The sequence below is a fragment of the Eutrigla gurnardus genome (assembly GCF_963514095.1).
Source record: "Eutrigla gurnardus genome assembly, chromosome: 12".
In the NCBI taxonomy this organism is placed as follows: Eukaryota; Metazoa; Chordata; class Actinopteri; order Perciformes; family Triglidae; genus Eutrigla; species Eutrigla gurnardus.
This window is the reverse complement of record NC_139926.1, coordinates 19916281-19933840: the sequence shown is the minus strand read 5'-3', so window position 1 is coordinate 19933840 and position 17560 is coordinate 19916281. Positions and strand designations below refer to the sequence as shown.

General features: G+C 42.4%; 2 protein-coding genes across 4 annotated transcripts; one reads left to right on the top strand and one right to left on the bottom strand.

Annotated features, from left to right (window-relative positions):
* The first annotated feature begins 1297 nt into the window (after nucleotides 1-1297).
* nfe2l2a (nfe2 like bZIP transcription factor 2a) lies at nucleotides 1298-7673 on the top strand. The gene is made up of 5 exons (XM_084022224.1): nucleotides 1298-1464; nucleotides 4220-4486; nucleotides 4746-4838; nucleotides 4928-5098; nucleotides 6035-7673. Exons 1-5 carry the CDS (start codon nucleotides 1426-1428, stop codon nucleotides 7283-7285), a joined length of 1821 nt encoding a protein of 606 aa, XP_083878350.1. The 5' UTR covers nucleotides 1298-1425; the 3' UTR covers nucleotides 7286-7673.
* Nucleotides 7674-8332: 659 nt separating this feature from the next.
* hnrnpa3 (heterogeneous nuclear ribonucleoprotein A3) lies at nucleotides 8333-14477 on the bottom strand. 3 transcript variants are annotated; one of them, XM_084022398.1, is made up of 11 exons: nucleotides 14322-14477; nucleotides 13392-13514; nucleotides 13123-13269; nucleotides 12811-13021; nucleotides 12626-12715; nucleotides 12433-12504; nucleotides 11795-11842; nucleotides 11459-11599; nucleotides 11231-11362; nucleotides 11058-11128; nucleotides 8333-9604 (listed from the first exon to the last, which is right to left on the bottom strand). In XM_084022398.1, exons 1-10 carry the CDS (start codon nucleotides 14325-14327, stop codon nucleotides 11073-11075), a joined length of 1026 nt encoding a protein of 341 aa, XP_083878524.1. In that variant the 5' UTR covers nucleotides 14328-14477; the 3' UTR covers nucleotides 8333-9604; nucleotides 11058-11072. The 3 variants fall into 3 exon arrangements, with proteins under 3 accessions (XP_083878524.1, XP_083878523.1, XP_083878525.1); XM_084022397.1 differs by lacking the exon at nucleotides 8333-9604 and adding an exon at nucleotides 10288-10956 and having other exon boundaries at nucleotides 14322-14476; XM_084022399.1 differs by lacking the exon at nucleotides 8333-9604 and adding an exon at nucleotides 10288-10956 and having other exon boundaries at nucleotides 11231-11359; nucleotides 14322-14476.
* Between the last annotated feature and the right edge of the window lie 3083 nt (nucleotides 14478-17560).

Sequence of the window (17560 nt, the reverse complement as noted above, 5' to 3'; positions counted from 1 at the left end):
CCTTAGAGGTTGGGCATTTTAAATGTTGTTGTATCTCATCAATGTAGAGCCAATTTGTTGTTTAATCTATGGCACCAGTGTTGGAAGAAGTATTCAGAACCCACACGTAAGTAAAAGTACTATAGTGTAATAATACTCTCAGTAAGCTACCTGTAAAGTGATATCAGCAACTCAAAGTGATTATATGCACCAGAATGATCCCATTAAGAACGATATTAAGATAACTGATTTTAAACTACTATATATTGTTGGGTAATCTGTAGCAGTGCAATGTGTTTTTCTACATGTCACATCATTTGTATGTCCAATCTTAATTTGTATAACAGTTTATAATATAATAATGACAATAACGATGACAGCTGTTACATACATAGAGGCTGTGAGAGAGTATTGGCCTCTGAAATACATTTAAGAAGTAGAAAACAGATGTACTACTAAATGTTGAGCTTTTCAGATTAAGATTTTATATGAAACATATCAAACAATAAAAATCACACAAAAAAGTATTAGTAGTTGAAACGACCAACAACACCATTACAGTACTGCTTACATGTCAATGCATCAATACTGATGATACACTAATGTATCCTGCGTAATGATTAATTTTAATGTAAGAAGCCCACATTTTGTTGCTAATAATATATTGACTTCAATTCCATTTTGAATCCAGGATTTTAACTTGTATCTGATTTTTTCCTCAAATAAACCATCTATGCTTCTTTCACCACTGACCAAATGCCACATTTGCCTCCTCACAGCCGTCAGTCGTCATGTCTTCAGTATTTCCACGGGGACATTAGGGCCCCAGGGCCTCCAGCTCCCCACCGGGCACGACGACCAGCAGGGGGCGCTGTGCACCAATCAAAACTCTTCTGATGGAAGAGGTAAAAATAGAAAAGATAATGTGTTTATTTTTTTTTATTTTAATAATTAGGCACACGTATCAGCTAGCGTTTTAGTAACTAGTAATGTTGATACCCAGATACATAATAAAAGCTTCGTTCAAATATATTGTATCAACGACAAGTTGCTTTGATCATTTGTATGTATTTCCAAGCACGTGCACGTGTCATTTTAGGGGTTTTTACAATCGTTCAAGTGCACATACATAATTTTTTATTTTGTAACCGGTGCGTTCAGACCGTCTGTATCCGCTGACGGGCTCGAGACGCACGCACACGCGCAGGTCCCCACCGCCATAGGCCGGCGCGAGGGGGACGTTCCCGGCGCCGCAGCTCGGTGGGCGGGGCCATCGTTTCCGTGAGGTTCATTAGATTTTAAAGGAAGCAATGTTTCTATCGGCTCAGCCGCTGCGACGGACCCTGTCGGTATCGGACCGCTCGCCATTTTAATCCGCCGGTTGAAGGAAATAAAGCCACACATTTAACAAGCATTAGGCGTTTCTTTACGGCAAGACAGATCTCCATGGTGGTGGAAATGGAGGTGAAGCATTCCGGTCAACAGGTAAATAGAGAATTTCTCAAATAAAAAAACAAAAACATGTCTATACGGATAGAGAGGGTCGATAGCTTCATAGTTCAGGTAAACTTTTTTTTAATGCTGTAACAAATGAAATAATGAGTGCGCGGTGACAGCCTGTTATGGCGTAGTTAGCAGGTTATAATCATGGATCAAGATCATACAAAATACACTGCGAAGCCATGGCTTGTTGTTTTTTAAACTTATATAGATATCAAGGTGGCCCTATGTACAGCTTTCACTTTTGCAAGTCATTCACTTGTGACGTTTTTCCTCGACGAGAAATAAAAAATAATATTTATTAAAAAAAGCCAGGCTGACATCTTAGTGACAGTGCCGTTACTTTGAATGAAATAACACAGTGTCTTTCTTTCTGACAAGTTTGATGAAGTAAAGACTAGTCCGGGCTTATTTCTCGTAACTGGCTCCCTCCTCCCCTCCAAGCATGTGATATCCCATATCTGATGTAGACATGCGTGCAACTATTGTGAACCATTTCCTCAAAAGGCCACACGCTTCTTCTTTTTTTTCTTCTTTTTTTTGACATGTAAAAAGCTATTATTGCCCTATACGCATTGAATGACACGTTTAATGTGGGATTATTTCTCATGTGATGCATAGTGTTTGGTTAAACCTGTCATAAGTAAGGGGGTCAGTGGAAGTACACGGTTGACTGATGAGGGCCAAAAGGGCTGTTTTGGAACATGTGCTGACTGTGTTTCATCATCCACGGTCAAGGGTGGATGTCCAGAGAGTTGTGATGAAAGAAGCTGTAATAAACCACAGGAGGCAAGTCCCCTTTGAGGCCCTTTTTTTTTCTTTTTTTTTTTTTTTAAGCTGAAGAGAGGTAAATGAACAACCCCTTACTGAAAGCACACTGTGTGTGTGTCCCTCCTCTCTCACCCAGTTTGATAGCCAGAGGGACTATTGGCTATTAGTTTGGCTTGTTTTCAAAAATGTATGCGTGTGTCATGTGTTCGCTGGTAACTGGGAGTTGTGTGTCCGCATATTCTGTAATTATTTTTTAAACTAAAAGGTGTGTTGTTTTTTATTATGGGTTGTACGGTACATTGTGTGGCAAGGGTGTCTTGGAAATCGGAGAGTCATTTTATGAGCCAGTTTCCTTGTAATGGTGCCAATCCAGGTCTTGTGAAAGTTATAGTTTGCTGATAACCACGCAGATCACCTGATCGTACACACTCTCACTTTGACGCCAGAATATGGGGTTATGAGTTGCTAAGCGAGTTTGGTTCAGTGACAATTATCAGGAGACAGTGAAAGGGCTGATTGAACACCTCCTGCGTAACAGGAAGACAGTTTTTAGGCGAGGAATTGTCCTTGAAGAGACCCGTATGACTTGTCAGATGAGCTTTTATGGCCCTCGACAAACAACACAATTGTGGTTTATTAGTTTGGGAAAAACATAGATGACACCAGACGAACCACTTAGACACTTTAGGCGACTTCCTCATTCCTGCAGGAACCATAATGCCTGGTTGTGTGCTCAACCCCTCTCTTTGTTATAGTAGGCAGCCTTGGGGACGTGTAATCCTTCTGTGGTCATGACTCTGATGCAACATTGAGTCAAAGAGTGTGAGTGGGTTATTATTTTCCATTGCCACAGCTCTAGTCAACAGTGATTTAGAATATATTTATATATAGATGCTTGTTTGTTATTATGAATTTATGAAGGTTGACCACATTTTCCTTGAATTAAAAAGTGGAGAAAACAGCATTATTGAGCTCCTCAGTTCCACATCCTGTTTTTTTTTTTTTTTTTGTGTGTGTATTCTACTGTTTGCTCTATTTCCCGTCCCTCTTAGTTCCCTCCTGGCTTTGTCTGGCCCTTATGACTGACTGCAGGCCTTAAAGAAGCCTCGCTCATAAGTTCTGTTTGTACACAAATCTGAGGAACAAACAAGTCACATGCTCCGACATGTTCTTGTGAACCAGTGTCTTGGGTTTATGCAACATCCCTGGGCCTTGAGAAATGGCTTCCTTCTGTAAATCATTTCTGTGTAAAAGACCCAAGGAGGAGAGCAGCACCGTTTATGTTTAGACATTCTTGTTGGGAAAAAAAAAAAGGCAAATAACATTCAGCCTGTGGAAATCTACAGGAAACCGCCTCAAAATATCCCCAAAGTTGTTAGTAGGTCGTCTAAAATTCTGTATTGTCAGCAGCCCACAACTTATGTGTAAATAGTAAATAGTAGTAAATCATTCATGCAGTGTTGTGGACAATAAGCTAAGGTTGGTTATTGATAGTTGGCTTATTTACTTGAAGATATTATAGCGGGAGGGAAAACAAGGAAACAAGATACACACCTCTTCCTGGTTTATATAAATGTTGTATACGACATGAATGTTTGGGATATAACTTTAGAGAACTCAACGTGACTTCAGAGTGTTCCCTATTTGTGAGACAAATGAATTCGCACCTCGATGTAATTAGATCGGTAATGATCGCCTCCCTTGGAAAGAGTATCGAGTGAGGATACGTCTCTTCTGCTGGCAACAGGCGAAAGAGAGAAGTGCATCTATTATTCATGCGGCTTCTCCCCGTTGACTTTAGTGCCAGTGTTGTTGTCTGTGAACAGATACTGAGGGACTAGGGTGTGGCGGGTGCAGCAGCCACGCTTCACAGCAGGGCACTCTTCCTTGCTCCTCCGGTGCTGCTCTCATTCCCACTGCAGGGGAGACAGCATGGCTCACACAACTCATCCTCTGGCTCTCTTTCTAGGACATGGAGCTGATTGACATACTGTGGAAGCAGGACATTGATCTCGGTGCCCGGCGCGAGGTGTTTGACTACAACCACCGCCAGAAAGAACATGAGCTGCGGAGGCAGCGGGAGCTGGAAGAAGAGAAGAGGCAGCATCTGGTCCGGGAGCAGGAGAAGGCCCTGCTTGCGCAGCTACAGCTCGACGAGGAGACGGGAGAGTACATACCGTGCCCGCTGCTCAGCGCCCCGCTGCAGTCGGCCGTCGCACCTCTAGAGGTTACACAGGTAAGGTGCACGGCCACATCATTACTCACGTCAGCGGGGGACCACTCCCACCCCGTGTGATAGGCTGTCTGTGTCATAGCTAGGTAACCACTCATCCTGTGTAATTACAGAAACACAGGTGGGTCTGTAGTTTTGCATCGGCTTATTCTGCTGGAGAAACTACTCTGCAGAGACGTGCTGTACATCCTATAAATATAAAAGTCTTAATAGATTCTGTGCCACGAAGGAAGCTGAAAATGCTTTTTAACCTTTCTTGCAGAATGTCGGCTTCACAGAAGAGTCCGGTGACGCCATGTCATTTGATGAATGCTTGCAGCTACTGGCGGAGACATTTCCTGTAGAGGAGACTGAGGTAACATTGAATTGCACATCATAGCTCGCAGCCTTTAACATGACTTTCAGTTGCATACAAATGGTGGTATTCATGTGTTTCTCTGACAGAACACATCAGTTTGCCTCGACACGGCTGCTGTTTCAGCACCCATGCTGTCCCCCAAGCAGACGGCTCTGCCGCCGGCCCTCTCCCCGGGTCCACCACCACCCCAACCACAGAGGATGACCCCGGATTTGGAACAGGCCTGGATGGAGCTTCTGTCCCTCCCTGAACTGCAGGTATAAAACCAGGATTCTACCTCCTCAGTCACATGCTGTTTTTTTACGTTGTGGAACAAATACCTAAAGAATGCGTCGACGGGCAGGAGGCCGGCACGAGAGGACAAACACCTTTTTGTTGCTCTGTGAGAATGGGGTCTCATACATTGGAGACAGGTGCAGCTGGCTCATTCCACTGTGTTTAGGCTTCATTGTTGAGACCTTTTAGGGACTTAGGAAGGTGGGTGTTCAAGATGTGATGCCGTTTCTATGATTAGTAGGAGTAGGAGTCATCTCGTTTCTAAAACCTTTACTTTGCTACAACCCTAACTCCCAAAAACAACCGTGCACAGATCGTCTGTTTGTTTATATGTAGCTGCCTTATCAGTTTTGCTTTGAGGCAGCTCATATTTGCATTAGCTGATGGGTGGAGCAGAGCCACTTGTTGCCTTGACCTCCGACACCAGACCAACCATACAGCTTACATAGCGTTGCATGAGTTATCTGCTGATAAGACTTTAAAATGTAGGGAAAAAGTGGGTTGTTTCAGCTCTTGTAAGCTGCTTTGTGAAGATAATGTCTCTTCAACCACAAGTTGGGAGATTGGTGCTGGTGGTTTCTGATCTATTTCATCGACTACATATCTCGTTGGTCTCGGCTGCCTTGTGCTACACACGACTCTCCCAGCATTCGTTGGTGATATGGTCATTTGAACAGCTGCATGGCTGGAAGCCCCAGGACTGAAACCGCATTGTTTAGGGAAGATAATAGATAAGTATGTATTTTGGTATGCCAGTCATCACAACGTGCCACAGATCATGTTTCGGACGAGAACGTACTATACACAAATCCACAACAACAACAAGTCGACTTAAAAACAGAGCCTATTCTGGAACTTGTACTCGTGATGCGTTGATTGTATTAATTTACACGTTTTTTTTTATCTTTTTCTCCTAGCAATGCCTGAGCATGCAAATGGAGGACACGCTGGAGACCACGTCGTACCCCCTTCCAAACAACCCCGATGTGCAGAATCCAAACTACGCTTTGTACCCCATGAATCTCCCCGACGGCGAAACAAACACTCTGAATGTTTGTCCTGCAGAGTTTCTGCATACATTTGAGGGCTCTGTTCCCAGCGCCGTCCCACCAGACAATCCCAGCCACCTGGAGGTGAAAGCTCCTCAGCTAACCGAGAACTTCACCATGGAAAGTTTCTGTGACATATTTTACCCCAATGCCGTTCTGGAAGAGAGCAGCGTCTCCGAAGGGCATGAAAACAACGCCATGTCTGACATCCCAAACAAGCCCGCCTTCACAACAGTGGACCTTTACGGCCTCTCATCGGGAGATGGATTTGACAGAGGAAAACAGAATCTGGCAGAATTGCCAGACTCAGATTCAGGAATCTCCTCCAACACAAGTCCGAATGCTAGTTCGCCCGGGAAGTCGATGCACGATGATGTGTCCTTTGATTACAGCGATTCGGACATGGAGGAGATGGACCACAACCCCGGAAGTGCAGAATCCGACTACTCGGACATGTTCTCGCTAAATTTCCAACCTGATCAATTTCAGTCGGCAATTTCTCTATCGGCGGCGATTGGGCAGCCGCCACTACAGCAGGGAAAGAAACCCAAGCAACACAAGACGGACCCGGCAGAGGAGAGCGGCCACGACAGCGCCCCCTTCACCAAAGACAAGCAGAGGAGACGCTCGGGAAAGCGTCTCTCCAGAGACGAGCAGAGGGCCAAGGCCCTCAAAATCCCTTTCACCGTCGACATGGTCATCAACCTGCCCGTCGACGACTTCAACGAGATGATGTCCAAGCACCAGCTGAGCGAGGCCCAGCTGGCCCTGGTCCGAGACATACGCCGCCGCGGCAAGAACAAGGTGGCCGCCCAGAACTGCCGCAAACGCAAGATGGAGAACATAGTGGGTCTGGAGAGCAACCTGGACTCGCTGAAGGACGAGCGGGATCGCCTGGCGAGCGAGAAGAGCCGGAACGTCACGAGCCTGAAGGAAATGAAGCAGCAACTCAACAGCTTGTACCTGGAGGTGTTCGGCATGCTGAGGGACGAGAAGGGGAACTCCTACTCGCCCTCCGACTACTCGCTCCAGCAGTCGACGGACGGCAGCATCTTCCTCGTCCCTCGCACCAAAAAGACTTTCGTCAAAAGCGAAGACAGCCTACTCTCCCCTTTGTAACGTGGTACTGCATTATCATAGTAATACTATGCAATAACTTTGTAGTCGTACAGCTTTAAAGCATTAGCTTAACAGAACTATTGTATAGTTTTTGCGCACTTCTCTTGAATGTTGGAATATTTTTGATATTTTACTTCTTTTTGTACTCCGAAAACCTTACAGATTCTATAACCAATATCGTTTGTAAATATAAACATGACTTGCTTTTGAGATTGATAAACCTGTTACATTATGTGTGTGTATATATATATATTGTATATATCATATTTCTGATTGTTTCAAATCATTGTTACTCATATTTTATAACTGTCCCTTTATGATTTGCTGCCCAGGTTCTTTTATATAAATCTTGACTTCTGTGCTTTTCAATAAAGTATTCCTATAGCTATCCGGCCTCCTATTTACTGGAAGAACATTGTGTGGTGTACTGTGGCCCCAAACAGATTGATGCCAGATGGATATATAGTCTAAGGAGCAATTACATAACTTACCACATGTTCAAGTCAGTTCTTGACTTAAAGGCTCTACCAAAGGGGGGGCTGGCAAAGACGGGGAATATTGTTCTGAAACAAGAGAGTCGTTTGGCTTAAAACCACTTTTACAATCTGCTTGCGTTTCATTGGGGCAAGCTTGTTTGTCCAGTAACTAAATCTCTTAATGCTGTGAACCTTCCACCGCAAAAGCAATCACACCCAGTGCATTCATTATGTTGCACAACAAAGGGTGTAATTGTGGAGCATGCTCAGTGTGAACCGTGCATGGCGACTTCACAATGGTCCAACCCCGGGCAAGCATATTCAAAAGGTAAAGCCCTATGAAATCAGTATGTGCTCCCGAGTGCACTTTCGCACACAAACACACCACCTTTGATCGCCAAGCCCATTTTCTGCTCTCACGACAGACAAACTTCAGAGGGCGTGTGGGTAAAACGGAGCGGCGGGCGCCAGACGTCTGTGAATCAATGACACATATTCACATCGAGAACAGTTGTGTTTGACAAAAAATAAACAATCTTTGACAGCTTCGTTCAGAAATAACACACTCAAGTCACAGAAAATATTTTTTATTTAAGAGCACGGGAAACACTTAACATGTCTTACTCTTTAACCAACATAGTTCATTGACACTGGCGTGCTGCAGTCAAGCGCAGCCTTTTGTTTGCCCTGCGTACGTGAGTTGCTCATTCTACATTCCTCTGCAGAAACACTATCCTTCATCTGACTGAGAGACATATCAGAAGGCATCGTTTCAACATCTTTACACTTGAGTGACGCTGACCTGCGTGGAATCCGAACAGTGCAATCATGAACTCTTTCAAACGCAATTACATTTGTAGCAGGAAATCATGGGGGGTCATATTACAACCGTTGATACTGTGACATGTTTGAACATGAATTTTAAAAATGTTTGATATGCCTCAATCTCAAGGAATTTATATACTCCAACCTGAATGTATTCTATTAAGATGTGTACACGGAATGCTTGTTTAAACTTGCTACGTTAAATCATTTATTGTTCTGTACAATCTTCAAGTGCAGTAATAACTACAGATGCACCAATACTAATGGTTTAATAAATACATTTTTTTTCCTTTGGCAGGATTTGACCGATGTTGCTTTAAAACTGTCTCATAAGAGTGTATATTGCCAGCCCTTTTTATAAATTAAATATAATCTATACATTACATTAATATGGCCTTCCTTTGCTGTAATAATGAATCCTTTCCTATAAATAATTATATATATATATATATATTAATAATATAAGTAATTGGGAGGGCAAAAATTAGAAACACCTCTCGATAAAATGTAGTCCAGTACAATACCGATAAATATGAAATTAACTTATAATTTAATTTACACATTCAGCACAAACTTTACAAAGGCAGAATGTATGGCAGATCTGCTGTATTCATTGTAATTGGTGCTCATATTTAAGTGGTCAGAGTGTAAATATGGTTCCTTTTCTGATCATGGTCATTTGTTGTTTCCCCGAGCGCGTCTCAGCACCATCAACTTCATCGGGACTATCTAACTGATAACAAAGGTAATAAAACACGGGGAAATATAATATTTTCCCTTGCAGGTAAGTGTGGTGAAGGTCAAAGGCTGATTCTGGAAAGTGGAGCATTATTGGACGTCACGCTGCTCGGTTCACCTTAAAAGAACCCTTGCACCTCGTATAATCGCCATGTGCACTTTAAGATTACAATATGCAGCCTGCAGGATAATATTTTGAAAAAGTCTTACCCATCCAGAACCTTCCATGTTATCAGGTCTTTACAGATTTTCAGCAAGAAGAGAATGCCTCTTTCCACATCTGCAAATCAAGCAAAGCGATTACTCTTACCTGCTCCATCTTCTGAAGTCAGCTTTTTTTTTTTGTGAAATACTCACTCCCTTTCCTCGTTAATGTCTGAAATCTAGCATGTTCGGGTAAAACTGCGGTATCTCTGACTCAACAGGATCTCCAATGTGTCCAGGAACTAGTCTTTCTTCGCTAGCACCAGCTGCTGGAGGGTTTAGCTAGCCTTGAAAGAGATAGATGCTCACTATCAGGAAGGACACTGCAAGCTTCCTCCATGGGCGTTGTGTGCTCGATGCTGCCTTCTCCCTTCTCTCTCAAAATGCTGACTGGTCCACTGTGCTGGGGGCTGAAGGCGTCCTGTCTGACAGTCATCTGCAATCTTCCACACTAGCGATGCTGAGGGCCCAACTGCAGGTGCTTGTGGCTGTTATAATCCTACTTGCTCAAAACTGGCATAGGTGGGGTATGGGCCATTACCCCAGGACTACCCCAAACTCCCTTGTCATTGTTCCTTGTACAAGTAAATGCAATACATCCACTATTTCACCCACAGAAGTCTTAGATAACACTTTCAAAAAAAGGATAAGAAAGTTCTGGACGGGCTGATTCCTAAACTTCACATTCACAATATGCAGGCAACAGATAAAACAACTCATTTGATCTTTTTCTGAACCAATGACGCACTGAACCTCGTGTTACTTTACTACACAATTTTATTCGGTCTTTTTCTTCTAATCAAAATATTCGAACAATCTAGAATTTGGTTTTCTGGCAACAAGAAGAGTGAGAGATTCCCTTGATTCTAATCCAGACTGCTTATATTTGATGACACTGGTACTACGTAGGATATACATACTGTGCTTCACATACAAAATCAAAAATACACTTGACACTTGTGCAATCATAATAATTTCAGAAAGAAAAATTTCGTAATTCTAGCTCATCTGAGGGCCTGATAATAAGTGCTATATGACAAAACCAAAAGACAAAATATTAATTGACCAGCAGAAAACTAAGCCATATAAAAAAAGAAAAATTAAGATTATTAAGAGCTGACTTCAGATTTTAAAAAGTAACAATTTCTTCTTTACGCCTGATACCATAGGCACAATACACACACTTCAGACGCACAAAAGGAAAAATAGCTTGGGAGGGGAAACATCTATCACATTTAGGGAAGAGTATCATCTGCACTCATGTCTTGTGTATACAGTCCTTCTTCCATAAACTTCTCCGATTTAGCTGCAGTAATGTCTGACTTGTGTGTTCCTCTAATTCTTTCAGAGGACTGCCTCAATGTAACCTGCAGCTTTCCTGACAATTCCTTTGCTCACCTCCTCGCCTCTCCTGCTAAGAACTGAAGCCTGTTGAATGGATACAGGATAGAACAAATAGTTATTCTGCACTTTCATGGGCTCACTCTGTACTGTGCTACGAGGGTGGTGTGGAACTGAATGCAACTTACCACAACATGAAATAATTAATATCGCCGTGAGCCGTAGCCACCTCCGCCGCCACCCCCGGAGCCGTAGCCACCTACAGTTGAGGAACGGTCACCGCAGAGTTAAGTTCGATACTATTCGGGAGAAGTGATGATGCTACGTCACTGGGTGCATCTTGTTGGTGGGTGATACTCACCGCCGTAGGGTCCACCTCCACCTCCACCCGAGTTTCTGCCACCAAAGTTGTTTCCCTTCATGGGCCCATAGTTGGACTGCTGTCCGCCATAGTTCCCAAAGTCGTTGTAATTTCCACCTCCTCCATATCCTCCTAAAGATGGAAGTGTTGATTTCAAGTTTCGGGTGCTGCTTGTTTACTATGAGTTACATCTACTTTAACAAACAAAATTCTGGAGAATTCTTTTACCTCCGTCATTGCCTCCGTAACCTCCATCGCAGTTGCCACCAAAGCCACCACCCTGGTTTCCATACCCGGGACCACCACCACCTCCATAGCTCCCTCGGCCACCTCCATAACCTGGTCCCCCCCCATAATTTCCTCCTGGACCTGTAACAGTGAAACCAAAGCAAACTTACAACTCAGCCTTATTTATAGCTCATGAATAGTATAAACAACAATGTTCTATAGCATTTATTTTAAAAACACAATCGATATGCAAGTAAGAAAATATTAAACACTTTTTAAGTGTAGAATATTGTACTTCTCTGTAAGAATTTTTTTTTATTTTTTATAAGAGCTCACCATTGTCAAAGTCATCGCCATAACCACCTCGTCCCCCACCATAGCCACCTTAAAACAGTTAAATATATTAGACATTAAAACAGTGACCAAGACTCACAGCTCCAGCCGACATTTTCAAATATGCACGCTATTGTAGATACCTGTGAAAACACCTTGCCTCGTAAGTTGACTAAAAATAATCTCGAGAATGCGGAAATGTCAACAAATCAAAAACATGAGAATCCATTTCTGCATAGCAGCGATGTCACGGAGCTATGTTTCTGTCACGTCCGACTTTGGCACCTATTTTGCATGAGAAAAGTCAACACTGTTTATATACTCCTGTTGTCTGACAACAGATATACTTCACTGTGAGTTAAGCAGAGCTAAAAAGTGTTCACAGAGAGATGGAGGCGGTAGAACAGAGCTACACCAAGCCGAGTAACCAAGTCGCCATGCACCGTTATTATTTGCCGACTTAAAAACAAAGCCAAAAATAGATGAAGCCATTTTAATTTTTGCAAATCTGTCAGTGACGTTGTGAAACTTCCTGATCACGCCACCCCTATTGACATGTAAACATCCCTATCAAATGTACCTGCGTCAGTATGTGTAAAGCCTGAGGCACTTTCATCTGGCATCTTTCAAAAACAACTCACCTCGACCGAAGTTGCCACCGCCTCCGAAATTACTTCCTCTCCCCATGAAGTTTCCAGATCCTCCACTCCTGCCTGATACATACAAAGGTGTCACTTTAAGAGTGGTTCACAACAACAAAATCTCAGCCGCAAACAATATATACAACAATAGTCAGAAAGTACAAGTTAACTCTACATCTGATGGTCTACTTACCCCTGTTAGTGGACATAGAACTCATTTCCTGTTTTGAGAGGGCTTTCCTGACCTCACAATTGTGGAAGTTGATTGTGTGGAATTTCTGGGCTGTGAGGGGGAAAACAAGAAGAAAAACACATTTCCATGACATTGCATTAATGTTCATTAAAAGCCGTATGTATGCTGTCCCAACAAACACATACCAACAATTTTGTCTACGGTGTCATGGTCATCAAAGGACACAAAGCAGAACCCTCTCTTCTTCCCAGTGGAGCGTTCCTCCATGATGTCAATGCATTCGATCTTTCCATACTTCTCGAAATGCTCCCGAATGTGGTACTCCTCAGTGTCCTCCTTGATGCCACCGACGAAGATCTTCTTCACCGTCAGATGGGCGCCTGGTTTATTAGAGTCCTGAAACAGAGTGTATCAATGAGCAAACACACACACTAACACACACACACGAAACGGTAACAACGCTGTCTTATGCGTCTTCAAGTCTGAGATTTGCGTACCTCTCTGGACACGGCCCTCTTGGGTTCAACAATTCGACCGTCTACTTTATGGGGCCGTGACTTCATGGCTTCATCAACTTCTTCCACGGCGGCGTACGTCACAAAACCGAACCCTCGTGATCGTTTGCTGTTGGGGTCCCTCATCACCTAGAAACAACACAATGACACACAATAGGAGTGAGGACAGTGTAACTGGACTGCAGCAATATTATTATTATTAGCATCTAAAGCCATCCTACCACAGATTACAATAAAAAAAAAACACATACCACACAGTCTGTGAGAGTTCCCCATTGTTCAAAATGGGCCCGTAAACTCTCTTCAGTGGTTTCAAAGCTCAGACCTCCAATAAACAGCTTTCTGAGCTGCTCGGGTTCCTTAGCTTCACGGTCCTAAAACAGCAAAACAAGAAAATTCGTATAATAGCAGTTGTAAATAGTGTTACAGGAAACTAGGAGTGGGGGCTAAATCACTGCTACATAACGACACTCGACCTGGCGGATGAATAAATGCACAAATATGTGTGTGTTACCTACATCGTTTTTACAGTAACGGTAATATACTAACGGTAAGGTTTACCGGTAAAGCGAGAGACGAGGATCATTTTAAATTCGCGTAAATTAGGGCTGTCAACAAACATGGACAACAATTATGATACCTATATAATATATATTGAATTATATATGTACGTATAAATCACCAGGCTGAGGCCCGTAGTCTCAACAGAGCAACATGTTACAGTCGGTAGTTAGCCGCGGCGGCCTTCTGCTAGCTAACGTTAGCTTAGCGTCAGGGATGCTGGAGGTTGAGCATTGCGTTACCAAAAAGGCAACATTTATTGATCAGCTTTAACGAGTAAAGTGGGTTAAAGAAACCAAACGGGCGATGTTCATTCAACAGTAAACCTGAAACAGCCACCCGACACAGAGCTCTACGCTGGGGGGAAACCACCTAGCTTATCTGCAATGTTACCTTACTGTACATTTGACAGCCGTTAGCTTAGCTTAGCTTGAGCGTTAGCTACCGTAAACAGCGCAGAAGACGAGCAACATCAAAGCTACAGAGAAGATAAACATGACAACACAACGGCGTGCACCCCCTTGCGTCAATGCTACAAGTGCGCTAAAGAGTGACCGTAGCTTTACTGCTATTTTACATTTAACCGTATATATTTTTTGCAACATTTGGGAGCAATTCACCTCCATTTTGCAGACGTCCGCGGCCGCGTATCTGAGTAGATCACGTGATCAGAGAATCAGTCCGGTTGTCGGTCTGTCCTGGATTATAATCATCATTATTTACACGATGGCGCATGCATAAATATGCTTGTTCAAACCAAACCATGCTAATTAAACGGTGTTTTCTCCTTTAAATGTATAGTTAGGACACTTTCATTTTTGCTGTCTGGCTTTGTGCAATAAAACAAATAGAAAAGGATAATTTGTGCCATCTACCGGTCAAACAGAGACAGAACAAAAATAATGCTCACCCAGCTCCCAAATTGTTCGAGCACAATCATTCCATTTTAATAGGGGCATTTGTTAATTTGCAAACATACAAGGGATGGGACATAGAAACACTGTGGGTTCTATAAACCCACAATTTGGTGTGGCTTAATGTTCAGTAATTGATAATGTTGGGTGTGGAGTCTTTTTGTGGCAATTTCTAATCTCATTTGGCACGGCAACTTTGTGTTTCTAACCAACCGATCATTTAATCAATTCTTCCTGTTCAGTGTTGGTGATCTACCTTTTTCAGACTGATGGTTCGATAAAGATGGGTAGCAGTAGCCTAATTCAATCTAAATGATCAAGCCCAAATAAAAAAATATAGACATTTGTAGAGTATAGGCTATAAAAGAAAGTGGATGAGCCAGCTGGACAAGTGGCTAAAGACTAAAAGTAAGGTCCAACTTTGGCAGTAAAAGCCTAATTGTTCAAAAGCACTTATGCATTTACGCTGATTTATTGTGATGTTTTAATTAGTGGAATATGTGACATGTCTTACTGGTGTGAGTAAGACTTGTGCCCTTTTCTGCATGGCCTGATTAATCTGTTAGGGGGCTCCAGGGTAAAAGATTTACCCACCTACCACCCTCAGCAATATGTAGCTAGACTGTTGCCTCAAAGTTCCTATTGCATATTGCAGTTTGCAGGATATTTTGGTGTTCAAAGTCAGGCGTTTTAAAGACATAGTACTACAAAAGGTCAGATAGTCACTGAGTTGATGGTTCATCAGATTCTGCATCCTCATTGTTAACTTTCATGAACACATTCATCCTTTATAGTATATTTGCATGACGTTACACGTTAAGCTACACATCAGAGCACGGTTTAAAAGTGCTCCTGATATTGAAGTTATATTCAGCTTGCAGAAACATGACATACATCTGTGTGTTTCAGTTCAAGTCAGATCTCCCTGAGAGGAATACTTGATCAGGCGGGTATGATCTATGAGCCAAACGCTACTAGCCTTGTTGAAGCTGACCAGCATCCAAATATATGACTGTTTTATGGTTTGGACAATGTCTGTCATTAACTTTATTGTTGTGTGTGAAGAAAATACAGCCCCAATAAAAAGGGTAATGTTTTTCTGACACTATTAATGATGAGTATTTATGATCAGTCCATAGTTCAAATTCAAGACAGTCTGTGGTTGGCTCCCTTTACTCTGCCACAGTTACTGTATTTGCTTAGAGATGATGGACGAATTTACAAAGCTGGCAAATAGTTGAGCAGAAATAGCTCTGCTTCTCTTATTTAGAAAAAAAAAGGAAATGAGTAAATTACAGCCAAATTACAGTTGTTTCCTTAATTAAACATCAAACGAGGATGTGACAAATTAGTAACATTATTTCTACTTTTGAGGAAAAAACAGTATGCTAACCTAGTTAGGGAACATGATTTAAAGCAATGATACTTATATCCTATATTTTTTATTGTTTAACATGTTTATTTTTGATGCTCTGCCAAGAATGTGAAACCCGTCTCCCTCTTTGAATATTGGACCCTGCTGGACCATTTGATGGTGATGGTATTGCTGATAAAGGGCGATATATTATGTGAATATTTGCAGTGGATGTCTGTTCAGCAAGACTAATGTCACACTTAGCATCTGAGGCCTGTGTGAGCTCACTGTTGTTGACGTAGAGCAGATGGTTGGACGTTGTCCAAATGTCACGGTGAAGTTTTCTCTACGTCTGTACTGGAACAAGCGAGAGCTATAACCCAAACGAGCATCGGAATGCATTATGTAGTCACGCAGAAAACAACTCTGCATACCAGATTCTCTCTGAGAACTGATCTGATGGCTTTGTCGCATGTGATTAGTTGCAGCACGCAGACTTGTGACCACGACGACCAAGAATCCCAGCAATCATCACTGCTGAGTAAATGATCTCATAATTGAGCTGAGCCGAGTGCAGCGAGTTGTATTGAGGGTAAACAGTACAGTATCCGCCTTCCACTGATGTAGTTTGATGGATGCTCTGTGTACACCTCCTCGCCACCAACCTCAAGACGGCGTGTTTGGTTGTTGATCACACCCCGCAGTCTTTGCACCTAACTGCCCCCCCTGACACAAAGATATATCACAGGTCCCACACACTGCTATACCTGCCAGGGACATTTCTATTCTCTTCACTCGTTCATGCTTTGTCCTTTCGTGGGGCATTTTTAAGAAATTTTGAATTTTATTTTATGTTTTTTTTTTAATTATTCTCAGCTTCTAGAAAATGATCCAGATTTAAATGCAATTAGCAGTTCACTTATCAAATGGAGTGAAAAATTAATAAAAGTAACAGTTAATGACGCCAATAAAACAGTCTTGGTTTGCTCTGATTTACCATACACAATCTCAGTCTTGATTGTAATTTTTTTCCCTTTTTTTTTTCTGTGACAAATGAGTGATATAACGATCCCCTGAAATAGAGGGGGATGACATCCTGGTGTGGACTAAAAGGCAGCACTTAGAACCACGATTAAATAATTAATACAGGTTTTATACCCATTTTACACCTCCAAATTATGGTTTGCCATATATCTGAGACGCAGCGGCCGAAGAGTACCATGTCAGCAAAAATTTCATGTACAGTAAATCTTTGTGAGGGAGGAGCCAGTGGCTGCAAATCACCTGTGAGGTGAGGGATGACATGAATATAACCTTTCCCCCCTTTTATTCTTATCAGGTTGCAAGGGGTGAAAATATGGACGGACACACACACACACACACACACACACACACACACACACACACGTACACACTCACCTATCAAATTGTGTTTTTTTAACCTTTGCATCAATTTAATATGATAAATTGAATTCAATAGCATTGCATGTCTGATTGCAGTTACCAACAGTAGGTGGCACCATATCATAATGCTGCACACACGATGCCAGTGTCAAGGATCATACATAAACAACCAGCTATACGTTTCCTT